The sequence below is a fragment of the Drosophila biarmipes genome, chromosome 2L (genome assembly GCF_025231255.1).
Source record: "Drosophila biarmipes strain raj3 chromosome 2L, RU_DBia_V1.1, whole genome shotgun sequence".
NCBI classification, from domain to species: Eukaryota; Metazoa; Arthropoda; class Insecta; order Diptera; family Drosophilidae; genus Drosophila; species Drosophila biarmipes.
In genome coordinates, this window is record NC_066612.1 from 26,483,832 (window position 1) to 26,498,482 (window position 14,651).

At 35.7% G+C, this 14,651-nt stretch overlaps 1 protein-coding gene across 2 annotated transcripts in view; it reads left to right on the forward strand.

Moving 5' to 3' along the window:
- Nucleotides 1-13,257: 13,257 nt before the first annotated feature.
- LOC108031470 (homeobox protein H2.0) overlaps nt 13,258-14,651 on the forward strand; it is a 49,742-nt gene continuing 48,348 nt past the window's right edge. For both annotated transcript variants that reach the window (XM_017104920.3, XM_017104930.3), the window contains exon 1: nt 13,258-13,954. In XM_017104920.3, coding sequence (XP_016960409.1) covers nt 13,384-13,954 — 571 coding nt within the window. In that variant the 5' untranslated portion in view covers nt 13,258-13,383. The remainder of the gene's footprint in view (nt 13,955-14,651) is intronic.

Here is a 14,651-nt window from a genome sequence, read left to right on the forward strand (position 1 = left end):
ATATAAACATGTTTTTGAGAAAGGGTATACACCAAACTATACAACTGAAATCCTTAAAATTAGAAAGGTGAAAAATACCTTTTACGAAAACATACTTACTTAAAGATTTAGATGGTAGCCCGATTGAGGGCTACATGATTGCCCCACACATACATAGTTGAAAAACTTGTAAGGCGAAATGGAAATAAAGTTTTAGTTAAGTGGCTGGAGTTTTGAAGACTAGAAGGATAAATAAGGATAATATTTCGTAGAATTAAAAATGAGTTATTCAATTACTTTTTTTACATGTTTACCTTATACAAACTCAAAATAATTTATATTTGTATTTTCCACATCAAGTGATTTATAAAGTAGTTCCCTTTCAATGAGTTCTTTTTGCAATTTAGGGTTAACTAATGATTCCCTATCGTTTACATAATTGTTATGTATCATATCACCTTAGCAAAATGAAATAGATTCTAACCATTTAACATTTTCTAAAATATCTCTAAAAGTTGTGTGCATTAACGAAAATGAAAATCATACAATTTCCTCTTCGATAAGTCTAATACTACAAATACTAAATACATGGGCTTAATAAATAGAACGGACATTCTTTTCATTTGAATTGCTTAGAAATTATCATTAATTTTAGTTGCACTATGTAAATTGGATTTTGAAATTAAAGCTTTGGCACAATGTGCTTTTCGTCATTATAAAATTTTACCTTTTTTTAATGTTCATATAGTGTCCATTTTCACCGTCTTCCAAAGACAACATATTTATATGAGGAGGTTTTTCCATTCCTATTGAAAAAGTGGTTCAAAAATTTCCCTTATATCTTCATTATATCCGAAACGTTTAAGCTCATTTGAGTATTCTTTTTTAGAAAATGTTTTATACATTTTATTTCAAGGGGGAATGTCAACCGTGTAAAGTCTAATTTTATTTCATCGCTTAAACGAATTATTTCCAGCGATATGTCAATATAATACGCCGGACATTTTTGTGGATTTCTTACAATTTTAAAGGCAGAAATCAAGGCCCATTTAAAACAATATTGATCACTTTCGTTACATACGTTGACTATCACCCTGGTTTTTTCATTCTAAATCAGAATCATTATTCATGATCGACATTTTACTTTAAATGCTCTTATTTAAATCTGTTCAAATTCATCTTCCAAAAGAATGTACTCTGCAAACAGTTCAAAGTTTACTTTTGCTGAACTATAGCTTTCTTAAAAAAATGAAATTTTCAAGTAAGATCAAAACCGATCCATTGTTTACATAAATATAATGCAATATTCTTCCCCTGAATCCTTCAGAAATTTTCAGGATTGGCAAAAATGATATTGGCAATTTATTTTAGATTTTATTTAATTATTTTTCACGATCACTTTTTCACTTTTACTTTAGTTGTTCTTGATGTAACAGACTAACCCACTTGAATACTATTTTTGGAAGGCTAACTTCACATCACACACATCATTTATAGTGTTTGAAGCGGGCGTGTACGATAATATTGAAAATGAGAGGTACATGTTGAAGATTTTGTAAATTTAAAAGCAACATAGGTAATTCTAGCAGGGGACATAGACCATTAATTGGTTCATTGGAGAAAGAGAAACATAGAAGGTTCGTTTAAGATTTTATAAATTATATAATTAAATTATAAAAAGCAGTACAGGTAGTTCTAACAGGTTACATTGAATTTATTGGCTAGAATTGGATTACAAAAATGAAGCACTCAATATTATGAAAATATATTAGAATCTAGAAAAAAGAATGAAAAATAACAAAAAACAAACAAATTATGTTCACAATACCAAAATATTTGAGTAAATGTATTAATATGGGGTTTTGGTTAAAGTTTATATAATATTTAATTAAGGCTTAGATAATTGGTTACAGCGTCTTCAAATTACAATGTCTAGAGGTTTTTGATAAGTTTTATAAATCGCGAATGTCTTTGCTCCCGTCTTGATGCGTCGTCTTTCGTTTCATCTTTTTTGGTCTTATCGTCGTTTTTCAATCGCACTCGTCGTTTTCGCAATCCTTCTTAACTTTTCTCCTTGCTGCTAATACGTTCGTTCCTTTTCAAATTAAATTATATGTACGTTACTTTTTAAATTACAAGTGTTCAGCAAACACCCAATTCCCACATTAATATGCTACAAAGAAAACATTATTCCCGACCTTTCTCAAGTGCATAGCAACATCTGGGATAATAAGGCAAAAGGGTACGTGATAACGACCTTCGGATACTTTGGGTGTGCGACCTTTTCCACGTGAACATTTTGTACGTGACTATTAATTGCTCATAATGAAGAGGAGGATAATATGGTCACATGGGGATGAAAAGCAATCAAGTAAACTCTTTATGGACATAAATACATTTTTATGACCTTGAAACCCATTAGAATCAGACAACTTATCGATTATGTTAATTGGGCCAGAAACCGCATATGCAAATGTGGGCGGGGGGAACGGTGGCTATTAATATGCTAATTGTGAATCCGCGTTTCATACTACTTCCGTACGCATCAGCAGAATACTTTCACAGACAAGATCGGACTTAACGGCAATAACAACACCGCCGCAAAAGCGAATATAAATAGCACGTTTCAGTAAAAGCAATGATATTGGCATCAAAGGAGACTTTGTTGAAGTGCAGTTTACTAAGTTTGCAACCATTTTGGCAGTGTAAGGAAAAATTATTTTTAAATAAGGAACCTGAAGCCTGTGAACCCAAGGATTAAGCTTTTTAGCGTACCCGTGCCTAGAACTCAGATCGGCCAAGACTTTCACTAGTTGGAAAATCGTATTCTTTGCAAAGTGGCCGAAGATTTCTAGGTTCATCGGCAGTACAAGTAGCATGGTCTTAGGGTCAAGCCGCGAAAAGTTGGAGCTATTTAAAAAAGCAAATCTGCTGACGCAAACAAGGAAGAGCGCTGTATTCAAGTGCCTCGACTATCAGAGCCGAAAAGAACAAAAAAGAAATGGAGTAAATGGTCAATATGTGGTAATGTGGGCTCAGGATCACTAGTTGCGTCGATCTAGCCATGTCCGTCTGTCCGTATGAACGCCGAGACCTCGGTAGCTATAAGAACTAAAACAGTCAGTCAAGACTTGCAGATTCCTGAGCTATTGCGCTGCGCAAATTTGTTTCAGCGGGGTGCCACGCCCTCTCTAACGCCCACAATCCGCGAAAATTTGTAGCCCCTACAGTTTTTATGGTAGCAGAAGAAGATATGCAACTTCGCGAACCCACTGGTTTTATTCAAAACCTGGCTTAGTCATCAACTGTGTAAAAGGTGCGTTTATTCCAAGAGTTTTTCTATTCAAGAATGTTACCAACTTTCTCTCTTGAAATCTTCTTCCATATAAAGTGCTACAGGCCTTTAATAAATGCGTAAAGTTGACGGGACATAGAGTAAATGAACTAGACGCTTTAGCAGTTCTAAGTGAGCCCTTTGATGAATAATGTGCGTGCTGTGCGTCATACATTTTTAGAGCTGCCTGCCAAGCACTCCTGGCGACTCTCGGATTAGTAGTGCGTAGTCCTGTGTAGCAATAAGCGTAGTAATAGTATTCGATGTATGTCTCATCCAAACAATTTCCTTTGAGCATTAATATTGTGAATTTTATACTTGGTTTTTTAACCGCGTGCGCTAGTCGACCGCTCACTCTCACCTAGGGTAATGTGTGAGTTTCAAAAGCTTTAATGCTGACTAATGGGCTGGGCCTTTGGTGTGGGCAAATTGTTATTAAGAGAGTTACATTCGACTTCAAACGGCTCTTACTGAACAGCCTGCGCGAAAATAAAAATGGCAAGCCCGAGTTCGGCAGCTGATGAAACATGATCGTTTCACGTCCTGGCGTAATGAAATGTATGAGTTGTTATTCTCTCGACCTTAACGTAGGAAGGAAACATTTTGAATAATTGTAAGAAGATATGATTTAATTTTGAGTTGACTTTTGACACATTATTGTACTAGACCGAGAACTAAATATTCCTTTATAAACGGAATATACAATGAATGGGAGTACTTTCCTACGCCTTCGAGTTGTTTTATACAAGGAACAGAGTTGATTTAGGAGGCGTATTTACTATATATTTGCTAATAAAGTCCTGTGAGACGTTATCGGCAAATGATTCCTCCCTCATTATTTGGTCAGAGGTGCACAACTGTGATTTGGTTAAATCGATACCTGATTTCACTAACTATCACTAGTATAATAGTATATGATGTTGACTATGCAGCCAGATTTTTTTATATATTTTCTCGACGCTACCCAGCGAAAGAGCGCTTGTTTTTATCCTTCCCTAAGCAAGTCGAAAAACAACTCAGCGCCGATCAGCATATCGGCACGTTTAGGATTGAAAAAGTTAGGTTCTGCTAGGAAGATGGCACTTGGAATCCAATCAAGAGTGATTGCAGTTGCTTTTGGGAGATACCCTGAGATTGAAAGTGGAACTATGCACTCAACTACCTCTTCCAAGAAGTTCAGTCGAGGCCCATTAGTAGTCTGTCCTCCGAAATGAACTGTACACACGGAATTCCCAATGCCAGAAAATTTATATCGTGTTATTTGCAAATTATTTGCCAACTCCTCCGCAAATAAATTGACTTATGATTCCGAGTCTATCAAAATTCTAGCGCACAATATGTCTCCTGCCTAACTTCGAACCTCGACAAGGGCCGTTGCAAGTAAGAAATGATCGATTCTTTGAGAAAAAGTTTGACTAAACGAAGCACTAAGTGCCTCTTGGGTTATCTGATTGTAAGGTGACGACGATAAATTGCTAAGGGATGCTTAGGAGGTCGAAGTTTAGCGATGTATGATGGGGTTTTGTACAAACTCTACTGCGAGATAATTGACATGTTGGGACTCCATGTCCCCTGCGTTGACAATTAATGCAAACACCTATGCATTTTGCGAATTTGAACCGAGCCTCTACCGAGATATTTGCGAAGGAAATAAAATGTTCATCTGACTTGCAGAAGTGACATGTAGACTTAAGTTTTTCGACAGGTCCGGAAACTTCTATTGCCGTTTTACTATAACTAGGCTTGTTCCCTTGCTGTTTTGGAGCTCTTCTGGCTGTCGTGAATTCCTTAGCCGCTAAGCGTTGATATCGTTTCTTAAGCGCCTCTGAGTTATCTTTTCACAAAGGAATAAAATCGTAACTAAGGTGTTCTTTCTATCGCAACTGCGTTTTGGGTTCTACTCTAGACATGACGATGTTAATTATCATTACGTTGACGAGAATTTTCTTATATATCAGTTACAGTGTCGATAAGGAACCGTAAAGCCGCGGCGGATAGTGCTTGCATTTTTGGGATTTTAAACAATCGAGAGATAGTTTAAGAATATATTAGGCACGGATTGTTCCGCTCAAGCTGTTCCAGCAATTCTTGTGTATCTACCAATGCGTTTCCGACTTCCACCCATTGTGTCCACCAACTTTCCTTTTCTTTGGGTTTTCTAACAAGTAAATGCCAATGCAATGCTGCTGGTTGCGATGGGATGTCTGCACTGTTCCGACGTACTGAAAATATCTGCTAGGCTACGCGCAATTGAAACAAGGAAGGCGAAAATACCGACACAACCAAAAAGCGTGCGAATAACAAGGAAAGGCAGCTTAAGCCTTTATGTGGCTGATAACAAAAAACCAAGTGAATTATGATATTTGTTTTTGCAAGTGATGGAAATAAAATTTGCATACATTTAGGTAGGCTACTTTACCATTGCACCTCCGATGAGATGACGATTTGGAATGAACTTTTCGGTGTTCCCGTGAAGAGGTTAGGTTAAAGCCCGCTGATGATCTCCTGTGTCGAAATGGTGGTTAGGGACGCAGCCGATGTGAGCTCCGTATACGATGTGATGTACGGGGCTCACCACTCTCCGGGTGCTCCAGCGATGATGTTTGAAATTGCACAGCTCTATGGGTGGCGATGACATTGTGGCGAGTAGATGGACGCAGGCACTACGCCGAGATGTAAGGGTGGTCCAATTGGCGCGTAATTGCCCACCGTACGGCGTCTCTTGGGAGGCGATTTATCAATAAGAGTTAACGTGGTGCGAAAACGTTCCATGGTTAATCGAATTAACTGCTCTCATGGACGATTTTGTCGACGATAAAATGGACGTAGTGCGCGATATGTATTCCGCACCATTACTTTCGAAATAAAATTGCACTATTTGCAAGCGTTGTTCAGGCGTGAGTCTATTCATGATGAATTGTCAAATCAAACTGAGAATAAATCATTTGACAGCTGTTTAATCGGTCGCCATCTTGAACAGTGATGCCAACTTAAAGTTCTATACCTCTAAAAAAACACCCGATGTATAGTAAAATAACCAAACAATAATATTGTGAAAAAAATAGTGGAAAAACGGGTGGCATTGAATGTAATAACTAATAATTTGCTAGTTTCTGATTAGCTACGTGATCCTAAGGTGTCAAAGATAGTATCTAAGCTTAATAATAACAAATTGACGTAAAACTGAGAAAGGGAATTTTATATACGGGGGTGACACAGAAATCTTATCAAAGCAAAATCTGTTATGTTTCTTACGTACAATCGTGCTTAGTTGGAAGAGATTTCTGTGGTACCTCCGATAGAGAATAATGACAAACGTTTGCATGTAGACTATAAAGCATTTAAATGCGTAGTCCACAAACAAATAACGCATGTAGGTTGAAATAAATGTTTAATTAAGTCTATAGGTTCAGAGCTACACTCAGAAAAAATCAATCTTATTTTAGAAAATGACCAGTGATTTTAAAACGGCATTAAATAAGGAAATATTTTCTTGATAATAGCCTAAATTCCTCAAATAAGAGAACGAATTGGAAATTTGTTCTTCAACATATACTGATTATTTCTTGATTTATTTTTTTTTTTTGAAATAATAGTAAATTCTTACTTAATTAGAAAATTCTTACTTATTCCTAAAATTATGGTCTCGCTGGTATCGACGTTCGGTGAATAACAAATCGTAGTCATTTCCTGATAAGTAGCACGAGTGACCGAAAGGTTAAGACGTCCGGCTATGGTGTGAACAGTCGTGGGTTCGATTTCATGTCGCGATTGTCTGAGGTAAGAATTTTTGCATTTTTTTTATATGTTTATGAAAAGTATTTATATAAAACAAATCATTAATAAATTGTGGTATATATTAAATAAATAATAAATTAGAAACGGTTTTAATGTCCATACCCATACGCAACCAAATTCCTCAAATGTTAAAAAAAAAAATATTTTCAAACTAGAAAATATTTTATTTATTATTATTATTTATCAGTTGTTCGTAAACGACATAAAATATAAGTAAATTATCTGTTCTTTCCGGGTTTTATCATCGTTCAAGAGTTTTTGGTCAAAATCCTGAAAATTAGGCAGGGTTTCGAAAGGCAGCATATGCAGGTTTTTTGGTACAGGCTCCGATACCGCTAAGGACTTCAGTTGCCTAACTTTGTCACGCAGCATATATACCTCCTCCGTTAGCGTTTTTAAAAGCTTCTGGGTTCCTTCTTCCCTGCACCTATTTTCCTCCAATGGCTTTAGAATTTGCTCTCTCCTATGAAGACTCATGTCTAACTCCTTTAACATACTTTCAAAGAGATAATCTAAAAATTTTTCAATAATATTGATACTGGAAAAAATATTTTCTTTAATATGAACTTACTTTGGGGCGAAATTGCGTCAAATTGAGACGGAAATTAATTGCCTAGAAAATACAAATTATTATTGTATACTATGTTTAAGCTCAAAAAGTTATTTGCACAAAAATTTAGAAAACAAATCAAGTTAAATTTAGTCCAAATAGTTTAATTAGGCCATGATTTTTATTTTATTTCCAGGTAAGATATATTTATATTTTAAATATTTTATGACACAGTTAATTTTATAATATAAATAAACATTGATACAATTAATACTTACCTGCACCGGTGCTGAAATCCATTTTTTTGCTATACAAAAGGAAAGATAGCGAAAGTGTTTTGTGTGTTATTTATTTTATTACTTTTTTTATTTCGCTAAGGCTGAAGCTAATAATGAATTCCTCATCAGAAAGCTGTCGACTAAATATTATTTCAAAACATGCTTGCTTTCTTTTGATGGTATAACTTTTTTCAAAACATGTTTGCTTTCTTTTGATGGTATAACTTTTTTCAAGATGACTCTTATAAATTAGCTGCATTATTTGATTTTTTAACCTGTTTTTTTTTTTTAATTTGTATGAAATTTTCAAACTAAAAAGCGTCAAACTAAAAGAGTCCTTACTACTCTAAGGCAAAGAACATGCATATGTATAGTCCAACCCAACTTGTTTAACAATATCTACAGAAAGTTTTTCTAAAATTGTTAACTATTTCCTGTTATGATCAGGAAGACTTCCGCTTTTAAACGACCCGTTATTGCGAAAAGGGTCTATTCCAACTTTAAAAAAACAATTAGATTTTTTTACCATTTTCCCCTTCTGAAGGCACCTTGTGCAAGAATAATATCCCGAATGTCTTTTTATTCCCAAAACAAATGATCGGGCGGGAGCATCCATAATAAAGCATCTGACGCCTACGCTATATAACTTATTATACACGTTACTCGTAGAGTAAAAGGGTTGACTAGATTCGTTAGAAAGTATGTAACAGGTAGAAGGAAGCGTTTCCGACCCCATAAAGTATATATATATTCTTGATCAGGATCACTAGACGAGTCGATCTTGCCATGTCCGTCTGTCCGTATGATCGCTGAGATCTCGGAAACTATAAGAGGTAGAATATTCATACTTGGCATGCAGATTCCTGGGCTTCCTACGCAGCACACGTTTGTTTCAGGGGTGCCACGCTCACTCTAACGCCCACAAATGGCCAAAACGCTTAAATTTGTCTGCCGTCCTAAAATATCGCTTTGCTGCATATATATCTTCATTATCCTTTTGCTCCCTTAAACTAAGTATCTGATAATCGTGGCACTCGACTATAGCGTTTTTCCTTGTTTTTGTACTGGAGCCCAATTTCTGCAAGTTCCTTTACCTAAATTATAAATTCACTCAGGTATTCGTCAGCGTTTTTCGGCTTCGCAAACAAAACTTCTGGATACCCAGGAATATTACTTAATATGGGCCAAACGTTTTTAGAAGAACTTTTACATAAAGGCAAGCCATCTACATTTACATCGACTGACCATTTTGACTATTTTTTTTAACTGCAAATGTATACAAACTTCGACTTGCCGAAGTTAACTTCCTTTCTTGTTAAAATATTTTATTTATAAAAAAAATGTATTAAATAAAAATGTATATCAACAAAAATAACTTAATGAGCAATGATTGCTTTTTAACGTAATACACGTCCCGGAACATGTAGATTAGGAACCGGAAACAAAACTGTGCTTCTCTGTGAGGCGGTTCGCATGTGTCTAGAATATACATAGTACTAACATTTAGCAGCGTTGGAATCAAATCAAACGATTCCATTTAAGTAAATTGTAATCTATAAGAAGTTGCCCCGCAACGTTTTGTTGCTGTTTTTCCTTCAAGAATTTATGGTGTTCGTGTCTGTTTACATAATATGAATAAGTTTCTTTTGTTTTCTCTTCATTTATTGTAGACCCTTATTTTCACGAAATAGTTTAGTTTGTCCGGTATTGTAGCCCCTTTGATTTTCATGCATAAGTATGGTGTGTCAGTAGTAACTTGACCATGATTAAACATCTTTGTAGTTATTTAAAAAAAAATCCTAGTAAATAGTAAATTTTTCATAAAATACTTGATCCTTAATTAAATAATATGCAAGACATGACTCTCAAGAGTTTTATCCATTCGTAGAGAATAAAAAAAGTCACCAGAAACTAGTTTATATTCCGAAATTTTTTCTTGTAGCAGCATTTGTTTATTTGATTTTATGAGTCAATTTCTAGGGATGTGTTTCTAGATTGTTTTTGTTATTGTTATGATGCTTATTTGTTACTGTAAAGTACGTTATTAAAAGACAGTGATTCAAAGATTTCTACACAGAAAATGATTTCTACACAGAAAAAAAATCGTCTGATATGAGTTCGTATTATCCTTATATGACTACTTGACAAAAGAAATTGCTTTTTTTATATCAAATGTAACATTTAAGAGTATCTAAAAAAAAGTATGACTTTATTCTGCCCGGAAGAAAAGTATAAAAACAGATTGTATCGCATTGCGCCGAAACAAAAATTTTAGAAATTGTATTTATTTAGCCATTTGTTAAAAGTTTATAAATCTCATGGGCTAGACTCTTTTTAGATTAAACACAAATTATTTGGGCGGTTTTTCAAAAAGACATAAAAAGGAGAAAGAAAGTTAACTTCAAACGTTTGTATACCCTTGCACTTATAAAAAATAGTCAACGTTAGTAACACCATGATTAATTTTACAGGATTGTTGCTAGGTTTAGTGATATTTAATATCAATATCATATCAAAAAAATATTTCATTATAGAAATAATGATAATTAATAATAATTATGGCCAGAGAACTGGCCATAAGATAATATGTATGTAAAAAAAAAATTCCTGGGCTTCCTGCGCAGCGCCTGCAGTTTTTGTGTAGACAATATGTTTGTCTCATCAACACCTATCGACTGACCTAAAAGAAATGCCCCACTCTAACGCCCACAAACGGTTAAAACGCTTACATCTGTCTGCCGCCCACATAACATTTACTAAAATAGTCGGTAGGTGGCGCCCTAAAATATAGCTTTGCTGCTTATAAAAATGTGCCACGCCCACTCTTACGTCCGCAAATGGTTTAAGCTCTTAAATCTGTCTGCCACCCACATAACATCTTTTGAAATAGCCGGCAGGTGGCGCCGTAATATATAGCTTTGCTGCTTCTATATCTCCATTTTTGAGCCCTTAAGCTGAGTAACGGGTATCTGATAGTCGAGGCCCACGCCTATAGCGTTCTTCCTTGTTTGATATTATTTTCTTACCCATTTTTCGATCGGCACCTATATATCTATGGCACCTATATGATATAGTCGTCCGATTTTGAAATTCAGAACTAAGTAAAATATTTTATTTCCAAGCCTATGAGGTTATATGTTGAAAAACACAAAAGATATAAATTAAAAAAAATTTTCCCGATTATTCCTATGGGAGCTTTAAGATGTAGTTGTTTGATCCGGCTGGTTCCGACTAAGACTTTTGGGAAAGTTTCAGCCCGATATCTTTAAAACAAGTTTTGGTAGAAACGGGCGGACAGACGGACATGGCTAGATGGACTCGCCTAGTGTTGCTGATCAATAATATATACTTTATGGGCTCGGAGAAGTCTCATTCACTGCGTTGCAAACTTCTGACTGAAAACATTATACCCTCTGCAAGGGTATAAAAAGAGTACAAAAAGTTTACCCATAATATAAAAACTATTATATTATTTATTTGAGGAATTTATTTAATATGAGGAATTGAAGTAATCTGAATGGATATTTAGCTTAACATTTTGACAGCACAAAATGTACTAATCTGACAGACGGACATGGCTAGATCGACTAGGATAGTGATCCTGATCAAGAATATATATAAACTTTATGGGGTCGGAAACGCTACCTGTTGCATACTTTCTGACGAAACTAGGATACCCTTTTACTCAACGAGTAACAGATATAAAAATACCAGAAATAATATTCCCAATAGTGTTAGATAAAATGTCGAAAAACACCGAAGCCATAATTTATTTCATATTATTTTCCCAACAATTTTCCTATTGTTCCTACGACAGCTATGTGATACAATCGTCCAATTTTGATAAAATAAAATTCAAATTCAGAAGGAGGAGGACATATGTTAAAAAACACCAAAGATTTAGTATAGAACCCTAAATGCATTTAAAAATATCATTATAATATGGCAAAATAAGGGAAGAAAATTAATATGAAAAAATAACCGATTGCTCTCCAGTTGTGGTATTTATTTTCTTTGTTTAGTTTTAACTTAAACTTTTCTTGGTTGGTAATGCGGTTTTACACTGTTACCCACTTTATCGACAAACACACAAGCCCCACAGGAGGGCAGGTAAAGTTCTCAGAGATCGCTCAACTCCAAACCAATTGGAACCGCAATTCATTGAGTGGAAAAGAGAAATGTCGAATCAACGCTACGAGCATCTTGACTTTGACTCCTCCCACTACAACGGACCGTTCGCATTGGTCACACGCCATGGGCATATACGCAAGGAAACCGGAATTCGCTAAGTTGTATATGTCTGTGTGGGAGTACGGGAACATATGGAGAAATTTGTAAACAAATCTCTGCAGCGGTTGAAGGAACATTCTCTGCCTGCACTAATGACACAGCGGCATACATGTATGTAAACAACTAAACTTTATATCCATCCATTTTCGATAACAGTGGGAACAAGTCGTTCTAATTTAATATGGGAAATTTTTTAAGACTTTTTATAGTTGAAGGGAAAATTGCACATATATATTCTACAAGGGAATAGTGGAGCGAAACTGATATCAAAGTAAGAACGGTTGATATCAAAGTGACACTATTTATTATTAAACAAATAAATAATAATATAATAAATTAAAATTCACACAGAAAAAACTAAAATATGCGTGCGGCACAAACTGGCGATTGGGCGTTCGAGTGGGCGTTGCTCTTGGCTGATTGTAAGCATGGGCTTTAAGTCACCAGTTAAATATGAATGCACAATTTTAACGTCATATGTTTCGGGGCCAGTCATATGTTTGTGAACTTTAGACCGGCCGCGCCATATTGGGAAGACACGACGTGGGCTGAATAAAAAGCTAAGAAATAAAAATCTGAAATACTATTTGAGATCACGGCGCTCACACAGACTTAGAAAAAGTCGGTCATGGATGGATTAACTCGGTTAGTTCTAACACGGACTGACTTGACTCAGACAAAGATATTTAAACTCGGCTAGTGTTAATAATCAAGAATAGATTAGAAATATTTACAAAATATTTACATTTTATATGGGATAAAAAAAACACCTTGCGTAGTATTTACTTACTCTTAATATCTTCCGTTCTTTGCTCCACTGTAACTTTGGGAACACACAATCTCTCCCTAACCGTTCAGTGTCGTAGCCAAGATTTAGTTAAGGGGGTTTTCAAAAACAATAAAAAAGTTTTCCATAGGAATTAGGCTGACAGGAGGGGGAAAAGGTGATACTTCCATTCCCCCTTGAATACGCCCATGTAACAGACATTGTTTGCGTTGAGTGTGCGAACGGCAATCGATCGCTGATTGAGCGGGACCCTAGTATGTTTCGATCAGTTCTGAGTGGCATGTCTTGCACTGCGGTTTAGTCGGAGGTGCTCAAATCTTAAATACAATTTAGCGTTCGATAAAAATAAGCGGCGGTGTTTAGGAACATGATTGTTCCTCATGATAACGTACCAGTTTCGTTGCGTAAACCTCCATATACCAGAGAATTGTTATTACACGAGAGCGCCTCCACAATGGAACAGAGTATTCCCAAGAACCTCAACCCTCACATGTTCCGCGAGTGTGAAGAAGATTCAGCTCTAACGAATGGTCCTGATCCGGTGGAAAGTGATCCGTCGACCAAAGAGGCCTTTGGCTCCACTGCCGTAGCTATTTCGTCGTCACCCTCCACCACTAGCACCACCAAAGTGACGCTGAGTTTTAGTGTTGACCGTCTTTTGGCCTCCGAACCTGTTAGGTACCACTGGAAGAACTCTTCATCTGCTTCAACAGGGTCATGCTGCGATGGTGGTATCTTTTGTTTTTGCTCGTCCCCACATTGTTTTAGCCAAGAGAAACTCGTAACTCTAAAAAGGGAACACACTCAGGTCCCCGCAAGTACGGTACCGGCGCCAACGCACGCATACCGCTATATGGGACCTGATCAAGTATATCCTACCCTGTATACTGGTTACAAATCAGTGATAAGACCGACGCCATTAAGGGCAGCAAGTCACGGTTAGTATATTATAAATGTTTTGTAATATCAATGTAAACATATATGTTTGTTATGATTTTTTGGGCCGTTGTGTTACAAACCAAACGGACTTCGCAAAAAAAATTTTTCACATTTTTAATTTTCTTGAAACGTATTTTGAGGTATATTACTCCGTAAATCAGTAATCACGTGAATCAGGACTACATCCAAAATATGTTATCTTTGTTACAATTTTTTTAAATTTGCAACAAAACTCAAAATTTTAAAATTGCGCTGTTTGAAAAATGATATCTCCACGCAGAGAGAAAAAATCACGAACATTGGTCTTAAATTCAGAACATTCGTTCTTAAAAACCGTGTAAACACAAATGTTCTTATTTTGAGTTGATTTTGGATTTAATATAAGAACATATTTGAATAAATAAGCTAACGTTTTTGTATTGATTTGATCTGAATTTCGGATCAAAACAAAATCAAGCATTTATTAAAGTAAAGAAGCTTTGTTATTGCAATTATAAGGAAATTTAAGATATGATTTCTAAATACTTAAGCCGTACTCTGGTTCGATGCGCACTTGAACCCGGGACCTTTAGAAACAGAGACAGACACCTTACCAGATGGTCTATCGAACAATGTTTTCCGCGGGCGTTAAGTTCTAATGCCATAAAAACCAAGAGGTCTTAAAAAATCCACAACACACCACTTCAAGTCTAAATG